The sequence below is a fragment of the Somniosus microcephalus genome, chromosome 2, assembly GCF_052327205.1.
Source record: "Somniosus microcephalus isolate GS21.2 chromosome 2, FLI_Smic_1.0, whole genome shotgun sequence".
Lineage (NCBI taxonomy): Eukaryota > Metazoa > Chordata > Chondrichthyes > Squaliformes > Somniosidae > Somniosus > Somniosus microcephalus.
This window is the reverse complement of record NC_140988.1, coordinates 231,249,737-231,273,720: the sequence shown is the minus strand read 5'-3', so window position 1 is coordinate 231,273,720 and position 23,984 is coordinate 231,249,737. Positions and strand designations below refer to the sequence as shown.

The window sequence follows — 23,984 nt, the reverse complement described above, 5'->3', positions numbered from 1 at the left end:
CTTGCCAAGGCTTCTTTGGCAGTACCTCCCAAACCTGCAACCTCTACCACCTAGAAGGACAAGGGAACACCACCAGTTCCAAGTTCCCTTCCAAGTCAGGATGGTGTATGACTTGGAAGTAAATTGCCGATCCCTCATTGTCACTGGGTCAAAATCCTGGAACTCCCTCCCTAACAGCACTGTTGGGATTACCTTCACCACACGGACTGCAGCGGTTCAAGAAGGCGGCTCGCCACCACCTTCTCAAGGGCAACTAGGGATGGGCAATAAATGCTGGCCTTGCCAGCGACGCCCACATCCCATGAACGAATTAAAAAAAATTGTTGTGAAGTAATGGAATCAACTCCAAAACGTGGAATTGTATTTCAATTGTGGATGGTTGCAAAATAAATAGTTTGTCTCTCCAATCCCAAATAATTCTCCAAGCTTGCACAAGGCATATTGGAATGCACTAAGATTTTGACATCTACTTGTGGGTATCTGTTAGACTTTTTAATATGGCTTTGATTTTTGAGTCACCTAATCAGTATCCAACTACTGTTCAGTCCCCTGACTAATGTTGCGATCCAGATTTTGCTCTTTTTAACAACTGAAATATTTTAAAGTTGCATTTTAATCCTATTCAGCTAAATCAGCGCAGCAATTTTTAAAATTACTGTGGTACTTTTTGCCCCCATCCATCTCTGCCGATATATTTTCCCTGCACCCCTGAAAGCTTTTTTGATGTTTTGGTAGGATACAGTTCCTCAAGTCTTAGGCACTTTCCGGTACCCTTTTCAAATGGTTGTTCTTGGTGTGTGGGTGTAAAGACTGATCTGAGTGTTTGTATTCTGTTACCTTCCACTCACCCCCAGGGGTTCCAAGGTCAATTGTAGTGCCCCTTTTCCCCTGGCTGAGATCAGCTAAGTCAACACAAATCGAGATTGAACCTGGGACCTTCCTGGTCTGTATGGCTCAGCTAGGTGTTGGCTTAAGCAGCTGCACTATTGCGGGAGGATTGTATTACTGTGGTCTTACTGAAACACACGCACAATTTAGGAACATTAAAATACCATCCTTTCTTGGTTTAAAATGTATTTAATCTTGCAGTAGTATGTTGGTGGAGCACTGAATGAGTCCATACTTGTTCAAGTTGTACCTTTCTGCTATTACTGTGTATATATATCTACTGCGATAAAAGAAGTGTTTTGTCCATTGGAGTCAAAATTATCAAGAGATGTGTTGCGTTTTGAAGTAGTCCTGTGGCAAAAGTTAAACATTTTGTCTTCTGCATGCTGCAATTGGCTTCTTTCTTTCTGTCACAGGTTGAGTTATTGGGTTAAAAATCAGGTTCACTCTCAAAATGGTCCCAGTCAATTTTGATGAGTAGTAACTCTAGAAGAATTGTGTCATAGTCATATGGCACAGAAGGAGGCCATTCAGCCCATCGAGTCCGTGCTGGCTCTCTGTAGAGCAATCCAGTCAGTCCCATTCGCCCGCTCTATTCCCGTAGCCCTGCACATTTATTTCCCTCAAGTGCCTATCCAGTCTCCCCTTGAAAACATTGAGTGTCTCCGCTTCCACCACTTCCATCGGCAGCGAATTCCAGGTCCTCACCACTCACTGCGTAAAAAAGTTTCCCCTCACATCCACCCCCCCCCCCGTATCTCTTGCCCAAAACTTTAAATCTGTGTCCCCTAGTCCTTGTACCATCAACTGGTGGGAACAGCTTTTCCCTGTCTAGCCTATTCAAACCCGTCATAATCTTGTACACCTCTATCAAATCACCCCTAAACCTCCTTTGCTCTAATGAAAACAAATCCAGCTTCTCCAACCTGTCCTTGTAGCTAAGATCCCCCATCCTTGGAACCATTCTGGTAAATCTCCTTTGCACCCTCTCAAGGGCCTTCACATCCTTCCTAAGGTGTGGTGACCAGAACTGGACGCAATACTCCAGTTGTGGCCGAACCAGAGCTTTATAAAGGTTCAGCATAACTTCTCTACTTTTGTACTCAAAATACCTCTATTTATGAAGCCCAAGATCCCATATGCTTTGTTAACCACTCTCTCAGTATGTCCTGCCACCTTCATGGACCTATGCACATTAACTCCCAGGTCCCTCTGTCCCTGCACACTCTTTAAAACTGTGCCATTAAGTGTATATTGCCTGTTCCTGCTGCCAAAATGTATCACCTCACACTTCTCTGTATTAAATTCCACTGCCACTCGTCTGCCCATTCTGCTAGCCTTTCTATGTCCTGTTGCAGTCGATTGGTATCATCCTCACTGTTTGCCACCTCCAAGTTTGGTGTCATCAGCAAATTTAGAAATTCTACTGTGTATTCCAATAACCAGGTCATTTATTTATATATACATAAAAAGCAGTGGCCCCAGCACTGACACTTTGGGAACACCACTGTCTACCATCCTCCAGTCTGGAAAAACAGCCATTTACCACAACTCGCTGTTTTCTGTCCTTAAGCCAATTCCTTATCCAAGCTGCCTCTGACCCACCTATTCCATGAGCCTCAGTTATGTGATACTTTGTCAAACGCCTTCCGAAAATCCATGTAGACAACATCCATTGCATTCCCTTCATCAATCCTCTCTGTTACTTCATCAAAAAATTCAATCAGATTGGTCAAACATGATCTGTCTTTTACAAATCTGTGTTGGCTCTCCTTAATTAGCTTAAACCTCTCCAAGCACCCATCGTTGATTTATTGTTTCTAAAACTTTACCCACCATTGATCTTGTTAAACTGACCGGCCTGTAGTTATGAGTATCCTTACACCCTTTCTTGAACATTGGTGTCACATTTGCCACTTTCCAATCCTCGGGCACCCCTTCCATTGCTTCTACCAATATTTTGTCAGCATCCACCTCCTTAGTAAACACCGATACAAAGTACTCATTGAGTATTCCAGCCTTGCCCTGCGCCTGTAAGCATATATCACCTTCTTTGTCTCTAATAGGCCTCACCCCGCCTCTTACTACCCGCTTACTGTTTCCATGCTGGTAGAAGATTTTTGGGTTCCCTTTTATGTTAACCGCCATGCTACTCTCATATTCTCTCTTTGCCAATCTTATTTTCATCTTCACTTCCCCTCTCAACTTATTGTATTTGGTCAGGTTCTCCCTTGAAGAATTCACCTGACATGCATCATACACTTTTTTTGTTTCATCATCTTCTCTATCTCCCTCATTATCCAAGGAGCCCTTGTTTTGGTTCCCTTACCCTTCCCTCTTGTTGGAATGTACCTAGCCTGTACTTGGGACATCTCCTTAAAGATCATCCATTGTTCCGTTACAGTTTTTCCTGTCAGTCTTTGGTTCCATTTTACCCTGGCTAGATGCTTTTGCATCCCATTGAAGTTAGCCCTATTCCAGTTTAGAAGTTCCACTCTAGATAGTTCCTTGCTCCTCTCCATTGCTAATCTAAATTTTATGATACGATGATCATTCGTACCCAAGTGTTCTCCCACAGACACTTGGTCGACCTGGCCCACCTCATTCCCCAGCAGCAGATCCAGCAATGCCTCCTTCCTAGTTGGGCCCAGAACATATTGTCAAGGAAATTCTCCTGAACACATTTCAGAAATTCCTCCCCCTCCATTTACCCTAGCATTATCCCAATCGATATTTGGGTAATTAAAGTCCCTCAATATCCGCACTCGATAGCTCTTGCATATCTCTGCGATTTCCCCGCAGATTTGCTTCTCTACCTCCCTCTCACTAATTGGAGGCCTATAGAATACCTGCAATGGTGTGATCATACCCTTTTTGCTCCTCAACTCTAACCAAATGGATTCTGTCTTTGTCCCCTCAAGAACATCCTCCCTTTCCAACATTACAATGTCTTCCTTAATCAGCACTGCCACCCCACCTCCCTTTTTTTCCTTCCCTATCTTTTCTGAACGCCTTGTACCCTTGAATATTAAGTGCCCAGTCCTCACCGTTTTTAAGCCACATTTCCGTTATTGCCGCATCATATTGCCACATTGTTAATTGTGCTTGCAGCTCACCAACCTTATTCACCACACTTTGTGTGTTTACGTACATACATCCTAAACCCATTTTTGATTTTATTCTTCGTCTGCTCCTATCTAATATGGTACTACTTCTGCCTCCAGTACTACTTTCTTCTCTAGTACTATCCAACGCACTCACTCTTTTATGCACCTTATTCCTCTTTTCTACTCCTATACGTTGGTGCCCATCCCCCTGCCAAGCTATTTTAAACCCTCCCCAATCTGTGAAAGTTATTTACAGGAGAAGCCAAGCCATTCAGTTCAAATACAAGCATCCTGTGGATTTTGTTTGAATATATTTGGCAGCTCTATTAAAATATCCTTTGTCTCAGTCAAATTTTGAAAGTATATTTTGGCCTGTCTGTGTTTTTAATTGATTAGTCTGCCTGAAGCCATCAGACAGACACTCTGCCTGAAGCCATCAGACAGACACTAACAGATAGATAGAGAAATAGGCTAGAGAGAGCCTATGGAAGGTCAGCAGTGCATCCTCACATGAAGTTAATATTCAGAAGCATTGCGCCAGATTCTGTTCACATTAAAGTTTAGTGTAGCGCCTGCGACTATATATATATTTTTTACCTTCCGAGGAGGCATAGTTGAACCAATAAACTGAATCTACAGTGAGTTAATATTACTGTTCACTTATCCATTTACTGTTTGGTAGTTAATAACCAACACCACCTTTTAAATGACGTGTTTATTTTGCTTGCTTCTGAAGTAGAGGAAGATCATGTAAGGGCAATAAACCTAACCAGTAAGAAAAGTACAGTAATGAAGGCTTTTTGTTCTGCCCCAGGCTGGCTATAGTTTATCTCGATATGGGGCAGGTAACAATGCACTTTGGCCTGTAAGCACTGACACCTTGTCTATTGGCATTTTTAGAGATGCTGAACCAGAGAAAAACAGCTGGAGTAAAACTTCAAGCATATGATACCATTGCATTTGTACTTCAGCTTTTTTGATTGTGTAAATAAAGTTCAAAATAATTATGCAGAAATGACAGCACAGCAACAGGCCATTGGTCCAACTGGTCTATCGGTGTTCATGCTCCTCACGAGCCTCCTTCCACCCTAATTCATCTCGCCCTATCAACGTATCCTTCTATTCCTTTCTCCCTCATGTGCTTATCTAGCTTCCCCTTAAATGCATCTATGTTACTGACCACAACTACTCCTTGTGGTAGCAGGTTCCACATTCTTACCACTCCTTTGTGTAAAGAAGTTTTCCTGAATTCCCTATTGGATTTATTCGTGACTATTTTATATTTGTGGTTTCTAGTTTTGGTCTCTCTCCACACGCCGCCCCCCCCCCCCCCCCCCCCCCCCCCCGGCCTTCAAGTGGAAACGCTCGTCTTTCGTTTAATTGAGACTGGGACAGATTTAAAATTGGAACAAAGTTGATTTGTTTATTTTTTAATTTCTGGAGACTAATTTACCAAAATTAATAAAGACACAGTTCAATGTTAATTTTTGTGTGTATGTAAAATTGATGCTCAGAAATGTTTTACAAGGCCGCAGTCCATTCATAGTTCAGCTGACATAAATCCGCAAGAGTGAAGCTTGTATATCATGAATTTCCTCCCATAGCAAGAACTGTGAGCGAGAAATTTGGATGTAGAGAAGATAGTTGTTGGCAAACACAAAAAAAAGTTGTGGGGAATGGGGAAGAAGGAAAGTGCATGCTTAATAACAAAAATTTTCTTAAATCTATACAAAGCTTGGTTTCAGTTTTATACCAGAAAATGCAGTGCCTTGGATTTGTTAGGAATCTTTATATTCAATTTGTGTGGCACTTTATTTTGCTGCACGAATGTACAGTGCAGTGGAGTAGTGAGCTGAAGGTTTGATTTTCACCGTACCACTGATCTTGGCTGTGTTGCTATGGGACGGTGTTGAGTGGAGACCCAGAATTTCCATGGTTTGGAAGGAGGGCCAGTTATGGCTGCCTTACAAAAATGTTGACTCTGGCCTGCAAACAAGTCGTCTGCCCTATCTTCCTCCCCCCCCCCCCCCCCCCCCCGCCTTTCCCTGTCAATGTCCGGTCATACATAGCCTGTGGGTCGGGGAACTGGAAGAAAAAATAGAGGGCCTTGAAAGCAATAAATAATAAATTTATTCAGTGAACAATTAATTGATAATTTTATAAAATTCAAGGGGTGATTGCAGTGTAGTGGATCAATATGTTTGAGTTTCAGTGGAGTCCTGATGTGTATATAATCCAATTCTAAGGAGGGAAAATCTGACTGGCTGGTCCAGTATCTGGTCACACAGTGACACTGGTTGGGACCTGAGAATAGATTGGTTAGAGTTCTAACTCTCTGGTTAGAGTTAGTTATACAAGGACCCTGTAGAGGGAACAGAAAAAAAATGTTTAACAGAATATAAACAATAAATGTATTTTTAAAGCAGGGGCTGTTTATAATATAAACTTCAAAATTGTATTTTTCCTTGTAATAAAAATTATCATTCATGTACATAATTCAGCGCATCAATGCAACATTAAATATCTAAACTAATGCATGAAGTTTTGTCATGTTATAAATGAGTTACAATTTAAAAAATAATGGTGCTGTTTTATTTATTTCCATTTGTTCTATTTATAACTGCATGACCTCAGAACTTGTATCCTTGTTGTCAGGAGTACTTTGTAAATTAAATGTGTGCTAGGGGAAAAAAAAACTATTTTTGGAGAGCTGGTAATTTAAAATAAAACTTGGAGGAGGTTTACATACACAGCAGGTGTGATTGATCCTGCATGTAATCTGCACTCAGCAATCAAACCTATGTGGGAGGATTGAATGGAGCTGGTTAGCTGTTCGTGCAGCTAACCAGCTCCACAGGAATAATTCAGATTTGATGTGCATCATAGTTTTAAATTATTTCATTTCCAGGGGAAGGATAAAATTGGTAAAAATGTTGGTAGAGCTGAAGGATGTGCCATGGCCAGGATTAGGGGATGGACAAGAAGCCAGAGTTGGAGGAATGCAAAGTTCTTGGAGGGTTGTAGGAGATAGGGAGGGGAGAGGCCATGGAGGAAGTTGAACAGGAGGATGACAATTTTAAAATTGAGTCACTGACCCGAATATAGATCAGCGAGCTCGGGCGATGGGTGAGCGGGACTTGGTGCGAGTTAGGATACGGGCAGCAGAGTTTTGGATGAGCTCAAGTTTATGGAGGGTGGAAGATGGGTGGCTCCATACAGACCAAGGATCAAACCTGAGATCTTCCAAGTTTGTATGACGTGGTTGATAGGGATGGATTGGGCTCACTTGTGATGCCATCCACGATTGAACAGCTTGTGAATACTGGTCACTCAAGTGTGTCACAGGAAGACTGGCTGTAAGATTGACTGCAATTATGGAACATTATCCCAAAGTGAGCCACTCGAGGGAGCAGATAGAATCACAATCTGCTATATCGGAGGGCAATTTTTTTTCAACTTGTTGCTTCAGTTCCGTTGATAAGACTTGTTCACATGCACAGAATCCACAACTGAGTATTTTCATATCCCACCTCCACTTTTTCTCTAATGCATATGAGTACTGAATACACGTTGAAGTAGTAAAACAATGTACATTCCTCTCTCAATTTGTACAGCTCCAAAGATGGTTATGTTAGTCTGCTGTACAAAATGTTTATTTAAAAAATAAAAAATAAAAAAAAATTTAAACCAATTTTTTGAGCTATTTAAATTAACAAAAATCTAAATAGCAGTCAGGATTTTTTTTCTGACCAAAAAAAAAGTATTTTTGGGGGTGAAGCTTTCCAGTTATTTTGCTTGTTCTCAATACATGTGTAAAAGAATACAGTGCTGTTTTAAGTGGAATAATCAAACAATTTGTCTTTTTGTAATTTTACTATGGGGCATTTTTAGTCTGAAAACCGCTCCTGTTAGATGTTCTCATGGGTTGAACAATGCAACCATTTAAAACTTGTCTTCCTGACAGAAATTATTCAGAGGAGACAGCGAAGGGAGAAATGTGCATACATTGTTTAAGCAGCATTTAGAATTAGAATAATTAGTCATATTTTGGCTTTTAAAATTTTGATCAACCATCAACTCCAAATTACTTTCAAAAAAAAAAAAAATGCAAGTCATTGTGCTGAACCGCTATAACCTACCGCCCTGCTGATCAGATTCTGATCAATTTGAATAAAGTCACAAAGCTCTCTCAGAATATTTGTATCCCTTTTGCATACTCGTTCTCTTGGCTGCCCAATAGTGCACCAAATATTGGCAATCATACCAGTATTACCAGGATGTTCCCAGGGATGAGGGACTTCAGTTATGAGGAGAGGTTAGAAAAGTTAGTACTGTTTTCCTTGGACAGAGAAGGTTAAGAGGTGACCTACTAGGGGTTTTCAAGATGGAGAGGTTCTGATAGAAGGGTTTCGACCTGAAACGTTGACTCTATTTCTCTCTCCAAGGATGTTGCCTGGCCTGCTGAGTTTTTCCAGTATTTTCTGTTGTTGTTTCGGATTTCCAGCATCCGCAGTATTTCGCTATCCGATTTACTAGGATGATGCCAGGGATGTGAGGATTTACTTGCAAAGTAAACACTTTTTTTCCACTAGAACAGAGATAGTTAAGAGGAGATTTGATTGAGCTGTTCAAAATTAAGGGGATTTGATTAAGTAGGGGAGAACATTTCTAATTTAAGATCATCAAAAGAACGAAGGGAGAAGGTAGAATTTATTTTAATGCTGAAGGTTGTTAAGAAATGAGTGCCTTTATCATCAAAAGTTGTAGATGCAGAATCCGTAATAGTTTTTAAATGGGAAGTGGATAAATATTTGAAAAATAGGAATTTAAGAGTGTGTGGAAAGGACAGGGGAATGGGCCCAGCAGAATAGCTCTTTGAGAGCTGATTCATGTACAATTAACTGTAAAGTTCCATGATTCCATTTTAAAATTAAAAATAATAAATTCTGGAAATTTTCAGAAGACCAGTCAGCATTGGAAAGAGAAAGATAGCTTAATGTTTCGGGTAGGACCTTTATCAGAACACTGACTGACTGTAAAGTCACATTTGAGATGTTAGTCTGTCTTTTTCAGATGCTGATGGAACTGCTGTGCACTTGCAACATTTACTGTTTTGAGATTTCCAGCATTCATGGTTTTCCTTTTTTATCTTTTGTAAAAATTTGAAATGAGTGACTTTTGTTCTACAACATTTATCATCGAATGCTTTTAATGTCTGTGTCACACTGCAATTGGATTAACATGGTAACCTTATCGCGAAGGTCGTGGAAAATTCTGAGTAAATGGAGAGTAAACATTGCAGTGAATCAAGTGTCAACACAAACTACCTCAGTACCTTTTTATCTATATGCAGCTGTGTTTTTATATGTTATATATTTTTTGTTATGGGAGAGGGAGGGGGAAGAGAATTGAGATTCTCATTTTTCTCCCTTTGCAGGCCCCTCTCTACGGCGAACTGGGCCACGGTCTTCTCCACATCCGCAGTCAGGAGGTGAGAGTGAAGCAGGGTGAGCCAAACCACATTACTGTAGTCTTTTTCCCTTTTGCAGGCTGCTCTAAAATGTCCCCCCTGTAATAGGAAGTGTGGGACAATCTGGGCCACAGCATTCTCCACCAGTGTGGTTAACTATATAATAAACTGATAGGAGGGCAACTTCAAGCAGAGACAGACAGATAGGATTGGTACTTCCGGTGCTGTATCATTGGTCAGTGTTCAGATAAGTTTTGGAAATGCAGTGAATTGTTTTTAGTATATTTGTTTGAATTGAAATGCCTTTATTTAGAAATATTGATGGAGGTATAATCTGACTAGCTTACAAATAAGTTTTAATGTTTGTGCTTTCTTGGTTAGCAATAAAAGACTTTCAGATCAGTCATCACTGGAGCAATTTAATGGGCCAGATTTTGCTGAAGCAGGGCATGTAAAGGCGCTTGCTGTTAGACTTACCCCTGCACTCTTCAGCTCAATTTTCCCCCCCTCCATGAAGTTGCTGGAAGTGCGAGCTGATAACGGCGCATCGAGGGGAACAGGACAACTGGGTCCTGAGTGAACCGGGAAACCGCCAGTGTATCTCCTTAACCAATCAGATTGAAGGATTGAGAAATAAACAGCGAAAGGACTGAGAAGGGGTGGGGTGGGAGTGAATTCAATGTCAAATCAGGTACAGAAAGAGAAATAGAGAGGGCAAAGGGACAAAGGAAAAGTAAATTTAAAAATTTAAAATGTTACATTTGAAAGAATGAGACTGCAAACTTTAATGGTTAATTTCCAGTGCCGGAAAGGTTGATTGGCAATAATTAACAAATGTTGCGCTACTAATTACTAGCCCTAAATATCTGCGGGGTTAGTTCGTATCAATGCAAACTACAGCAACTTCATGACCTTCAGTGCATGCGAAAGGTGAGTGAAATGTGATTATCGCGGAGCTAATGTTGGAGCAGCGCAACTTGGACAGCAACTTTTGGATATTCACTTTTAACTGCACGTGTGCTCCTCTCCTGAAGTTGCTGTACTATTCACTTATAAATAATAGCGAGTGCCATTAGCCTTACTGTTATTTTGACAGTAAATTCTGGCCCATTTTATTAATTGTGAAGAGTGAAGCTGTACAGTAGAATAGCACACCCTCACATTGTGGTGACGTTGGACATCTCAGCAGCTAATGTGCGTTATTTTCAGATGCAAACCTTAATTTCCACATGGAACTTAATGAGCCTGTCCACAATAGAATTTATGGAAAAGTTGGCAACCAGAAAATACATTATACCAATTTCCAGCTCTTAAAGATTCCCAAAGATTCCCAAAAGAGTGTATTTAAAAAAAATAAAAAAAAATATATAAAATAGAGATTCAAAAAGAATTCAGCCCTTTTGAATCCATAGCTACTGAAACCAGAGGGTAGAAATTACTATTGGCGGTGATAATGCTAGCATACAAATGCTTATAGTTCACTTGTATGATATTAACTTTAAAAAAAAAATGATTAAAGTAGTGGATAGAGAAACATTGTACAAATAAGTTAAGCTTATCAGCATCCATTTCCAGCTTTGAATGAGCTAATTGCTGGTTCAAGTACTAAGGAAATGGCTTCAGATAGTAATGAACTAGACAGACCAGAATGCGCCTAGTTTGATTCCTAAGATGTGCTGTGTTGAGTGCGCTAATCTCAGTGGGAGCAGCAGCTGGGGTGCTACGGTTTGTTTCAGTGCCCTGGGCTGGAGAATGGAAAATGGCCAAGGTTGCTACTCCTGATGACTATCCAGTGATCCTTGGAGAAAGGTGAATGTAGAGTGAGGGCAGGATTGTACTTGACTTGATGCCCTCTGTAGTTGAATAGCCTGATGGGAGCTGTCTCGGCTCACACACCAATAATGGTCAATAGCTGCTGATATTCAGGGAACCATTTTCATGGAAGAGTTGGCATATTCATGAGAGCAAGAGAGAAAGTGGGGATGGGGGTCAAATGAAAATGAGCACCAAAGAAGTTCTGGCTAATACTTCCTTATTGTGAATGTATACAAATCTTGCAGTGTTTAAGGTTAAGTTTTGTGATTTTTTTTTTTATTGATGTAGACCAGGATTTTCTGCCAGTTTTGTTGGTTTTCCCGCTTCGTGGCATCCACTAAGAACACTTACAGAAAATATTTCCACTAAGTTTACTACTTCAGCAAAATATATATATATTTTTAAACGTGGTAGCTTAAAAGGTTTACAGCACACAGCACAAATAAAACTCTTGCATAATCCTTCATTATCTCCCATCAATATCGAAATAAGACTTTTGCTGGATAAGCTTAACTTATTTTTCTGCAAAATCATACATGCATAAGGGAGTCTGTTCCTTGAGCCATAATCTGCTTGGATTTCAACTTGGCTGTGTGCAAATGAATCCAAAGGACATTCTGTCCTGCCATCAGTAGGCCTGTTTATTGTTGAAAATACACTTGGAGATGAAATGCAAGCCTTTTCTGTAGAGCTCAGTGCTTCAGTAAATAATTCTTTGGTATCATTCCTGATGATTCTTGTTTTTAGACTAAGTAAATATTTTACAAAGAAGTTTGCGACTAGCGTGCACAAGTGTTTATTACAAATGTTTGTGTTCGTCACGGTTGTCTGTCTGCATCTTATTCTCATGAATAATAAGTAAATTGTTGCAGATTTAGGAGCCTTGAAGTATTATGTCTGCCCTTTATCACTAGAGATCAGTAATACGATGGTAGTCACTCATAACAAAAAACAAAATTCTCGTTTAATAGTCAAGTTTAGTGGCTTGTACTTTGCAAGCTATTCCAGAATAATACATGAACTAATCATTCGATTTTGGCACCCTGATTAGTCTTTCTGATGAGAAGAGTATGATTTTGCTACATTACTTATAAAATTTGTCTATCCGGTGTGTCCAGTCTGTTGTGTACCTTGTGACTGTTGATTTTATCTGTTAGTTTTCTTCCTCATTGGTGAAGTGTTTTCTTTTTCTCATTTTCTACTTTAAACTATTTTATTTTGTCCATCACCAATGCCACAGGAATCAACTAGTAACTAATAAATTCTATGAAGTACTCTTGCTGAACATCAGCAGAGGTAATATTTTCATACATTTTAAGTTCTTCGCAGTGGTCCGACTACAAATTAAATTTCCAAATGGTAGAAACACCAAGTCGCAAAATGTTCATACCAAAATATCGGTGCACGAGTTTAACCTAAGAACATATCGTAAGAACTAGGAGCAGGAGTAGGCCTTACGGCCCATTGAGCTTGCTCCGCCATTCAATAAGATCATGGCTGATCTTCTACATTAACTTCACATCCCACCCGATCCCCATATACCTTGATTCCTTTGAGTCCCCAAAAATCTATCACTTTTTTTTCTTGAATATACTCGATGACTGAGCATCCACAGCCCTCTGGGGTAGAGAATTAAAGTTCACAACCCTCCGAGTGAAGAATTTTCTCTTCATCTCAGTCCTAAATAGCCAACCCTTTATCCTGAGACTATGACCCCTAGTTCTTGATTCTCCAGCCAGAGGATACGGTCTCTCAGCATCTACCCTGTCAAGCCCTCTAAGAATTTTATACGTTTCAATGAGATCCCCTTTCATTTTTCTAAACTCCAGAGAGTATAGGCCCATTCTACTCGATCTCTCCTCGCAGGACAGCCCTCATCCCAGGAATCAATCCAGTGAACCTTTGTTGTACCCCCTCTAAGGCAAGTATATTTTTCCTTGGGTAAGGAGAACAAAACTGTGCACAGTACTCCAGGTGAGGTCTTGCCAAAGCCCTATATAATTGCAGCAAGGTTTCCTTACTCCAACCCCATTGCAATAAAGGGTAACATACCATTTGCCTGCCTAATTGCTTGCTGTTACCTGCATGTTAACTTTCTGTGATTCATGTACAGGGACACCCAATTTGCTCTGCATACCAACATTTACTAGTTTCTCACCTTCTAAAATATATTCTGCTTTTCCATTCTTCCTGCCAAAGTGGATAATTTCAAACTTCTCCACATTATACTCCATCTGCCACCTTCTTGCCCAATCACTTAACCTGTCTATATCCCTTTGTTGTCTTTGTGTCCTCCTCAAAGCTTACTTTCTGACCTAGGTTTGTATCATAACCAAACTTGGCTATGTTACACTTGGTCCCCTCATCTAAGTCATTGATATAGATTGTGACTAGCTGAGGCCCAAGTACTGATCCTTGTAGCTTTCCACTAGTTACACCCTGCCAACCTGAAAATGGCTGGTTTATCCCTATTCTCTGTTTTCTGTTAGTTAACCAATCCTCAATCCATGCTAATATGTTACCCCCCCAATCCCATGAGCCCTAATCTTGTGTAACAACCTCTTGTGTGGCACCTTATTGAATGCCTTTTGAAAATCGAAATATACTACATCCACTGGTTTTCTCTTATCCACCCTGTTAGATACACCCTCAAAAAACTAGATTTGTCAAACGTGATTTCCTTTTCATAAAACCGTGGTGTGACTGCCTAATCATACTGTGATTTTCCAAGTGCCCTGTTACCATGTCTTTCAATAGATTCTAGCAGTTTCCCTACTACTGATGTCAGGCTAACTGGCCTATAGTTCCCTGTTTTCTCTCTCCATTCTTCTTGAACAGCGGGGTTACATTTGCTACCTTCCAATCCACAGGGACCATTTCCAGAATCTAGAGAATTCTGGAAGATCAAAACCAATACATCCACTATCTCTGCTGCCACCTCTTTTAGAACCCTAGAATGTAGGCCATCGGGTCGGGGATTTGTCAGCTTTTAGTCCCATTAATTTTTCCAGTACTTTTTCTTTACTAATATTAATTACTTTAATTTCCTCACTCTCATTGGACCCTTTGGTCCCCCACAATTCCCAGTATGTTCTTTGTGCCCTTTTACTTTACAGACTTTATTACAGAGTTTATTTTGAAGTGAAGCTAAAGGGAGTTGAAATTGTACACTTAAGTGTATCTTTTTCTCAAAAATGTAGTAATGTAGATCCCATTTAGGTCATTAAAATACAAGTAATTTCCATTGCACTTGAAGTTAATATTGTACTTTACTGCACAAAGTTACATTTGCATTTTATTAGTGGGCACAAGTCTGTAAAGTAAGAGAATGGTATGTGAGGGATCTGCATGATTCATTAAAGTACATTGTTAATTTTTCAGAATTTTTGTTTGAATTCAGTTCACTGTAGGACAGTTGAAATCTTTTTTTTTTTTAAATTTGTGCAGTTATAAATGACTCATTACTGCAATGATGGAATGAGTAAACTATTGGGATGGAAGCAGACCTAGTATCAATTACAAAAGATTGCTTGCACTGAGGCTGTGTAGAATGTTTTCAGAAACGATCTGTGCCAGTTATGTTTTACAGAGATGAAGAAAGTATTAACTGCTTCTGACATTAAGAAAGACATTTGATTAGGTAACTGTACAAAATTATAAGATTACACCCCAAAATCAAGAGCATGCTAATGGCACCAGAATTTTTTTTCTGGCAGTCCCAACAGTAGAATGATTCTTCATGACGTTGTGGTGCAGGTGCAGGACCAGTTGGTACCAATTCTGCTATGACTTGTGCAGACTGTATGTAAAAACCTTCAGTGAGATATGAAATCTTACTCAAAACATGCTCGTGTGTAGCTAGCTAGTCTTAGTTTTGAGAGGTACGAGTTGAATGGGTGAAGAATTAGAGATTCCTGTAGTAAAGCAGTGGAGAAAGCCCTTTGAGGATGCAATTCTCCATTTCATTCTCAGGCAAAAGGAGTGACTCAGCTTGCAGCTGCCTCGCACTCGACCTGATTAAGATATGTCACTGAATGGAGGTGGGGGAGGGGAAAGGGGAAGATTCTTTAGTACCAAAATAATCTCTGGAGACTTTATGCTTTGTTGAACAGGTTTCCAGTGGAAAGGTGTTCTCAAATTTCAGGTTGAAGATAGTCAAACTAGTGATACTGGGTTGATCTTGTGACATCAAGGATTCAAAATGGGCAGTGGAATATGGGGTTGTGGCTGCACAAACTAATCAAGGTTTGCTAACTCTTAAGAAATGTAATAATTTTTACATAGAGAATGCCAAAATAATGAGAGCCCATTGTTTTGATCTTGCTCTGTGATTCTATGATTGTATAGTCTCCAGTGATCCGGTTTATTCATCATTGTGTAAGTGCCCCTCGGACAAACCCCATGAGTTAGTGACTTAATCTAGATTAAGTATATGCATTATTGAGTCCGAGTTGAATGAAACTGTCCTGTATTTTGGCTCTGTTTGACATCTTGATAGCCTGTGAGTGTGTTTTTTTAAATATGTTTTTCCTTGCATAATTAGATGATGGCAGGAGCAGAAGAGGTTGATTTCAGGCTTGCCTCCAGTTTCCCCCCCCCCCCCCCCCCCCACTTCACAGTGAAGGATGTTTAATAATGCAGAATGGAATACTTTCTATTTCCGGCACCCATTTGTTGGCAACAAGCACTCCCAGGTCCGGTTTAGCTCTAGACACAGGGTAAAACTCCATCTGCATTGCACCAACCTCGAGCACCCTTTGCTGCATTTTTTTCCCTGATTCCACACCAACGATCATTGGTCTGTTGTTGCCAGTTAGGAGCAGTTTGTGCGGTTGCTTTATGCCCATGAGGAATTTGATTGAGCCTGCCCAAACTTATTTTACATAGGACTTTTAAAGCAGGCATAAAGAGGAGATTTTCATGTCATCAGTTTGGACTGAATTTGAATACAGGTCCCACTCCAACCCCTTCGTTCCCCACCTCTGGCTTTCCGATCTTTGGATTTTGCACACTTCATGGAGGATCTCAAGAATCAAAAATAAGGATATATTTTGGCCCCTCAACACCTTCAACCATATCATACTTTCCTCTGGCCCAAAACTGCATCCCCCTGTTCCAGTCATACTCATTCCAATGTAGCCAGTACATCTCCTAAAATGGGTCTCCTCTTGTGCCCATATGGTCATCTCTGGTGTAGCCCAAGGTTCAATATATGAACATCCCAAAACAAAGAGAAAAGAACATGATGTACATCAAGCCCATCACATCCAATCAACGGTACAACTTCATACATCGTAAACACATTCCTAACCATGCTATCTTCTGCGAGGCAAAAACTTGTAGATAATTCTGGAAAACATTGGGAAATTCCTCTCTGACTCTTGAAGGCAGTCAAGCAGGCTCCAAGTGACTGTGGTAGCCCATGGACCCACTTAATCACAACTAACTACCAACACCCCCCCCTATATAACTGTAATCCAATATTAAAAATAATCAGTGTTCTGTTGTATCACAATTATTCTTACCCAATAGTATACGTCAAGGTACCTCCTCAAATCTTACCCTTGGATCACTATTAAGTACTAAAGCAATGTTCCCTCTAATCTTTTTTGGACTGAGCAGGCCACAAACTCCTTTGAGCGTGACCTTTTTGTCTGTGAGCAAATTTTAAAACAACAACAACTACTTTTACAATGACAGCAACCACTTAAAAGCATATAATACAGTAATGCCATATTGCCACCCCACTGTCTCAAGATTTGAGACAATCAGACAAGGTTCTGTACAGGTTTAACCTAACTTCTCTGCTTTTGAATTCTATTCCTCTAGAAATGAGCCCCAGTGCTTTATTTGCACTTTGATGGCTTTTTTAACCTGCGTTGCTACATTTAATAATCTGTGAATCTATACCCCTAGATCCCTTTGCACCTCTAGCCCATTTAGACTCTTATTTTAAAGGAGGTCACCTCCTTATTCTTCCTATCAAAATGCACCACCTCACACTTGGCTATATTGAAATTAATTTGTCATTTATATGCCCATTCTGCAAGTTTGTTTACGATAGAATTAATGAAAAGCTTTTAGTTCATCATGTACAAACTCTTTAATAAATTACTTGTCAGAAATGACTGCAATATAAAAGAACTGCATAATAATGCATTAACACTTCAGAAACAGCACTCAGTTACACGGTTATGCATCTACAAACAATACAAAAGCCCAAGTGAGCTGAAAAAGGCATATCTATTCGTGCAATTTGTATTAATTTTAAAGTTTTCAACGTATTAGCCCATCCCTCATGTCACTATAGCAATAGCTGCACAAGCAGCAGGAGCAGCGGCTTTCCTATGGCGCCGACGTGCTGTGCGTCCACATAAGTGATTAGAATATTAATCAAAATGCAACCAGACAACCAACAAATATAAAGTGCTGTAGTTCTTTAGTTCACAGTATTAAAAAGAATTGAACAAAAACTGGTATCCGTATTTCCAACTTCAATCACTTTCATTAATAAATGTTGTCTTTATGAACCAGTACACCCACCATGTAACATGTCAGAAATGCAGCACTTATTCACAAGTGCAGAAAAACACATACACAATTTGCATCACCAAATTAAAAACAAAAAGCAGGAAAAGCTATGTTTTAACAGAAATAAACATTCACCTTTCTTCCTGGACAGGAGAACCAATCAGACTGACTTGGAAATGTTTACTGATATGTTGATGTAAAGATGTTAATTTACGAATTTCACATCTAATGTTTTTCTCTCAAACATTCTCCACAATATTAATCCTTGCTCTTATCACAGTGTTGAATTATTTTAGGTACTTCACAATTAAATAGTGGCAAACAAACTTAATTGTGCTATCAATTTTTAATCTCCTATTTCAAACATTTATACCAAATCAAAATTGTACATTATCAGTTTAATCAAAGTATTTTCTGTGTCTTTCCCGATAAATAGTAGTTTCTTCTAAAGTAGCTTCCTGCAATTTTTATACATCATTACGTAACTCGTGTTTCTATTAACATTCCACTAAACGTTTAAGAGGAAATCTACATTTACATTATTCCTGAGGCTTGTTAGGACTATAGAACGACAGACAAAATAAAATGGCTTGATTTTCCCCTTTCTTGGTTTTCTTCCTAAACGTCTTAATATTAAAAAAAAAAGTAATATTTAACTTCTACAAGTCCTCCCTGCCTGCCCCCCTCCTCAACAGCATGGTTGCATGTTTGTGTAAAGCCATTCATTTCAGTTGATCATTCAAAATCAAATGTTGAGAAATTTCAATTTTAAAATGTTTTAAGTATTTCAGAACCTCTTTTAAAGCATTTGGACTTCAAGACCTGGTTGAAACTTGTTTAGATGAGGAGAAAATTGATTTTTGTTTGTTTCTTCCAAAATCATATTCAAAACTTAGGGGGGAAAAAAGTGTTTTTAACACATTTTTTGTGATTAGTTCATTAAAACTGTTTAAATTCTTTCAAGTCTCGTTGCAGCTTTGACAGAAGTTGCACCAAGTTTCTCTTTCCCTCTTCAACGCTGTTGTTAAACATACACAAAAAAATAATAAAATGAACTCTAATTCCAAAAGGAGCTCAATTAAGAAAGTGAATAAAGTGGTTAAACTTCCTAAGAAGCCGGTGAGGTTATCTATCCTCAGCCTTGGCGATAGGTTGGGATCAGTTTTGGAAAAGTTGTTTCCTCCTTTTCTGCTGCAGTTCCCTCCGTCTCTCACAGACTCTGAGGTACAAGCAGGGGCACAAATTTTTTCCCCTCTCCCATAACATGATTTAAATAAACCTGATAAACTCTTTCAAAAAGGGGACAACACCTGGCAAAATTTAACTGGAACTTGCTGCAGGACATTCAACATCGCTTTCCCGTAATTTTTTCTGGCTTTAAACCATTTTCTGAATTTAAAAAAAAAAAAAAAAAAAAAAAAAAAAAATTCTCATTTTTGTTTCGCCAGCGGCCATTTACATGTGCTGCGCCTCCATTTGTGTTGTTCCAAAGTGTGGCTGCCGCTCAGTCCCTGGGAACGAGCTACATGCGTCTCGAACCTCGCCTCCCTCTGTCCCTCCAATTCCCTCTCGCGCACTCTCGATCTTCGATCTTCCTGGCCACCAACAAATCCCCAGCACGGAGCTGACGAAAGCGTGGCCCACCTGGATACTGTGCCTGCGTGACCCAGGTATCCCGCGAGCTGGCGCTGAAGGCTGAAAGGCGAAGAATCGGAGCGCGGGGGATTCTCCTGCTGTCCCGCTGACTGGTCAAAGTTCAAGGGAGAAAACCAAACCCTTCCCGGCATTACACAGCAACCCATCAACCATCGAACACACACCAAGAGCTGCAATTGCGATTGGCTCTGAGGTCACAAGATTCGCAAACAAGTCAGTCTGGATTCCCGGAGCCATTGTGTATTGGGCTCCCCCCCCCCCCCCCCCGGCCCAGCTACTGTCCAGTTCTCTCTGCAGCATTTAATTTGAAGTGTGCGTGAGCTTTGGAATGTGTGCGCAGGCGCGCACCTTAGAGAGAACAGTGCAAATAAGGTGTCCTCTCCAGTACACTCTCCGATGTTGAATAAGAAAACATCAAAAACACTGACAACTAATTCAGTTTTGCATCGCTCTCCACTTGGCTGTATCACTTAATGCACAGATAGTTGAAACCCTCTGTGATGACAGCATTACACTCTTCTTCTCATCTAATTTGTTTGCAAAGTTCCCTATCTTGTGCTATTTGTTGCCTTGGATGCTCATAACATATGCCAAGTATGAACCTTGAGTCAACCCATGCTTGGCTGCACCCAATTAATTCAACTCCCTCTTGCTGATCATTATCCTCTTTATTGTATTTATATATATTTTTTTACAAATAAAGCTGCATGCCCTACTTTGTGATCCAACCTCTTTTTCAGAATCCTGTGTAACCGTTCAGCCTCATTTCTGATTTATCGCTATTATCTAGCCAGGTTTCAGAAAGCTATTGCATCAGTTTTATCCTTGATCTCCTCGTCTATATTTTCCTCCTCGGCAACATTATACTTAAGCAGGAGGTCACCAATCATATGTATGCTGATGATGCTCAGCTTCACTTTTTATTCCATGACTGTCTCTCTGTTTATCCAACAGCTGTGTCAGTTGTGACTCAGTGGTAGCACAATGCCTCTAGTTAGAAGGTTATGGGTTCAAGTCCCACTCCAGAGATTTGAGCACAAAATCTAGGCTGACACTCCAGTGCCGTACTGAGGGAGTGCTGCACTGTCAGAGGTGCCATCTTTTGATGAGACGTTAAACTGAGGCCCCGTCTGGCTTCTCAGATGGACATAAAAGATCCCATGAAACTATTTGAAGAAGAACAGGGAAGTTCTTCCCAGTGCCTTGACCAATATTTATTTCTCCACCAACATCACTAAAACAGATGATCTGGCCATTATCTCATTGCTGTTTGTTGGACCCTGCTGTGTGTAACGTGGCTGCTGGCTTTCTTACATTATAAAAGTGACACTTCAAAAGTACTTCATTAGCTGTAAAGCACTGGGACGTCCTGAGGTTGCGAAAGGCGCTATATTAATGCAAGTTCTTTCTTTCTTTAACATCATATATTTAAGAAGGGGGTTAGAACATGTTAAGCGGACTGGTTTATAATTCCCTGGACATCAGTAGTAGCAAAAATAATGGAATCCCTACTAAAGGAGAGAATAGAAGAACATCTAGAAACCAAAAGTATAATGAATAGTCAACATGGATTTCAAAAGGGGAAGTCTTGCTTGACCAACCTTACTGAATTTTTTGAAGAGGTAACAGAGAGAGTAGACAATGGTAATGCAGTAGATGTAATTTATCTGGATTTTCAAAAGGCCTTTGATAAGGTGCCCCATAATAGACTGATGAACAAGGTCAGAGAATGCGGAGTCAGGGGACAAGTAGCAGAATGGATTGCTGGCTGGCTTCAGGACAGAAAGCAGAGTGGGAGTAAAGGGTAGCTATTCACAGTGGCAGAAGGTGGGTAGTGGTGTTCCACAAGGATCAGTGCTGGGACCAGTGCTGTTCACAATTTACATTAACGATTTAGACTTTGGAATCAAAAACACAATTTCTAAATTTGCAGATGATACCAAATTGGGGGGATGGTCAATACTGAGGAGGACTGCAACAAACTACAGGAGGACATTAATAAACTTGCAGAATGGACAAATAATTGGCAAATGAAGTTCAACACAGATAAATGTGAGGTATTACGGTTTAGTAGGAAGAATAGGGAGGTCACATCACTTGGCGGGTGCGAGTCTAGGTGGGGTAGAGGAACAAAGGGATCTCAGTACAAATACACAAATCACTAAAAGTTGCGCCACAGGTTAGCAAGGTCATTAAAAATGCAAACCAAGCACTAGGGTTTATTTCCAGAGGGATAGAATTGAAAAGTAGGGAGGTTATGCTAAACCTGCATTGAACCTTGGTTAGACCACACTTGGAGTACTACATGCAGTTCTGACCGCCATATTATAAAAAGGATATAGAGACACTGGAGAGAAGATTTGCAAGGATGATACCAGAAATGTGAGGGTACACATCTCTGGAGAGGATGAACAGGCTGGGTCTCTTTTCTCTTTTGAAAAAAGAAGGCTGAGGGGTGAATTAGTAGAGGTCTATAAAATTATGCACTGTTTTGATAGAGAGGATACAGAGAGAATGTTTCCACTTGTGGGGAGTAGCATAGCTAGAGGCCATCAATACAAGATAGTCACCAAGAAATCTAATAGGGAATTCAGAAGAAACTTCTTTACCCAAAGAGTGGTGAGAATGTGGAACTCGCTACCACAGGGAGTGGTTGAAGCCAATAGTGTAGATGCATTTAAGGGGAGGCTGGACAAACATATGAGGGAGAAGGGAATAAAGAGTTATGTTGATAGATTTAGATGAGGAAAGACGGGAGGAGGCTTGAGTGGGCATAAACACCAGCATGGACTGGTTGGGCTGAATGGCCTGTTTCTATGCCGTACATCATGTGGAGCCAGAATTTCTAGCAGTTGGAAAATGAGCGAATTGAAACTATCTATACGGTCCCAGCCAGAAATTCCCTGCCTTAACTATTGATTGTGACCTGCTTCCCAGGTGCCCATTGATGCTATTGACTGTATGCAGCCTCTATGTCCTGCTCGACACTGAGCGAAGGCTCCAAAATGCACACATGTCCATGACTAAGGCTGCTCACTTTCACCTCTAAAACATTGCCCCCTTCTGTCCTGCCTCAGCCATACTGCTGCTGAAATCTTCATCGACGCCTTTACTTCTAGGCTCGACCTTTCCAGTATTCTCGCTGGTCTCCTGAGCACGCCATCTTCTATAAACTCCAACTTATTGAGAACTCCACCCTCACCTTCTAACCCACTAGCCTATCACTGATCGTTACTGACCTCCATTGATTCCCTGTTCCTCTGTGCACCAATTTCAAAATTGGCATTCTTGTGTTTAAATGCCTCCACAGCTTCTCCCATTCTACCACTGCAACCTCCTCCAGCCTTGCATCTCTGCCTACACCTCTGCTCTTCCAAATCTGGTCTGTTATGTGTTTCTTCCCTCTGCTCTACTATCGATGGCTGAACCTTAAGCCATCGATCTGCACACTGGAACTCCCTAAGAGACAGAGAAGGTTGTGGGTTCAAGTCCCACTCCAGGGACTTGAGCACATAAATGTAGGCTGACACTCCAGTGCAGTGCTGAGGGAATACTGCACTGTTGGAGGTGCCGTCTTTCGGATGAGATGTTAAACCGAGGTCCTGTCTGCTCTCAAGTGGACGTAAAAGATCCCATGGCACTATTTCGAAGAAGAGCAGGGGAGTTATCCCCGGTGTCCTGACCAATATTTATCCCTCAATCAACATCACTAAAACAGATTATCTGGTCATTATCACATTGCTGTTTGTGGGAGCTTGCTGTGCGCAAATTGGCTGCTACGTTTCTCACATTACAACAGTGACGACACTACAAAAGTACTTCATTGGCTGTAAAGTGCTTTGAGACATCCGGTGGTTGTGAAAGGCGCTCTATAAATGTAAGTCTTTTCTCCTCGTCCTCTTGATTCTCATCACACTCCAAAAATCCTATCAAAATCTTTCATTCACCTTCCTCTCCTGCTTCGGTCTGTGAACATCTTGGATGATCTATTACGTTGCCGGCACTATATAAATGCAGGTTGTTGTTACACTGCCACATATCTGAATCGGTACATTATTTAATCAGTTCTTTTCAAATGGAGTCTGTCTGTTTGCGAATACAAATGTAATATCAAATGGCATGGTCCTTCTTGTATTCACATTTCACAAATCACTGCTAATGAAATTTTATGCAAGATCAGGAAAATATCTGCATTAATTTTTTTTCAAATATTGTGAATTTCTGCTGATAATTGGTTTTGAAGTCTTGCAGCAGATTGTTGTAAAATCAACATCTAGCTTGCTGTATTCTCACCAACACTTGTGCTTTTGTTGCAGGGCACCAATGCCTCTGCTCTGGAGAAAGACATCGGTCCAGAGCAGTTCCCAATCAATGAACACTACTTTGGTTTGGTCAATGTAAGTTTATTCCACTTTCTGAAGAAACTAATACAAAGTTGTTTTTAGGTTGAATTTAAAAATAAGTAGTTTTTTAAGATCTAACAATCTTGGCTGTATGTCTCTTTGTTCGTGTTTATC

The 23,984-nt window shown here is 40.3% G+C and overlaps 1 protein-coding gene across 2 annotated transcripts in view; it reads left to right on the top strand.

Annotated features, from left to right (window-relative positions):
• Positions 1 to 23,984, top strand: part of usp46 (ubiquitin specific peptidase 46) — an 87,387-nt gene that overhangs the window by 7,245 nt on the left and 56,158 nt on the right. For both annotated transcript variants that reach the window (XM_085969948.1, XM_085969949.1), the window contains exon 2: positions 23,784 to 23,864. In XM_085969948.1, coding sequence (XP_085826074.1) covers positions 23,784 to 23,864 — 81 coding nt within the window. The remainder of the gene's footprint in view (positions 1 to 23,783; positions 23,865 to 23,984) is intronic.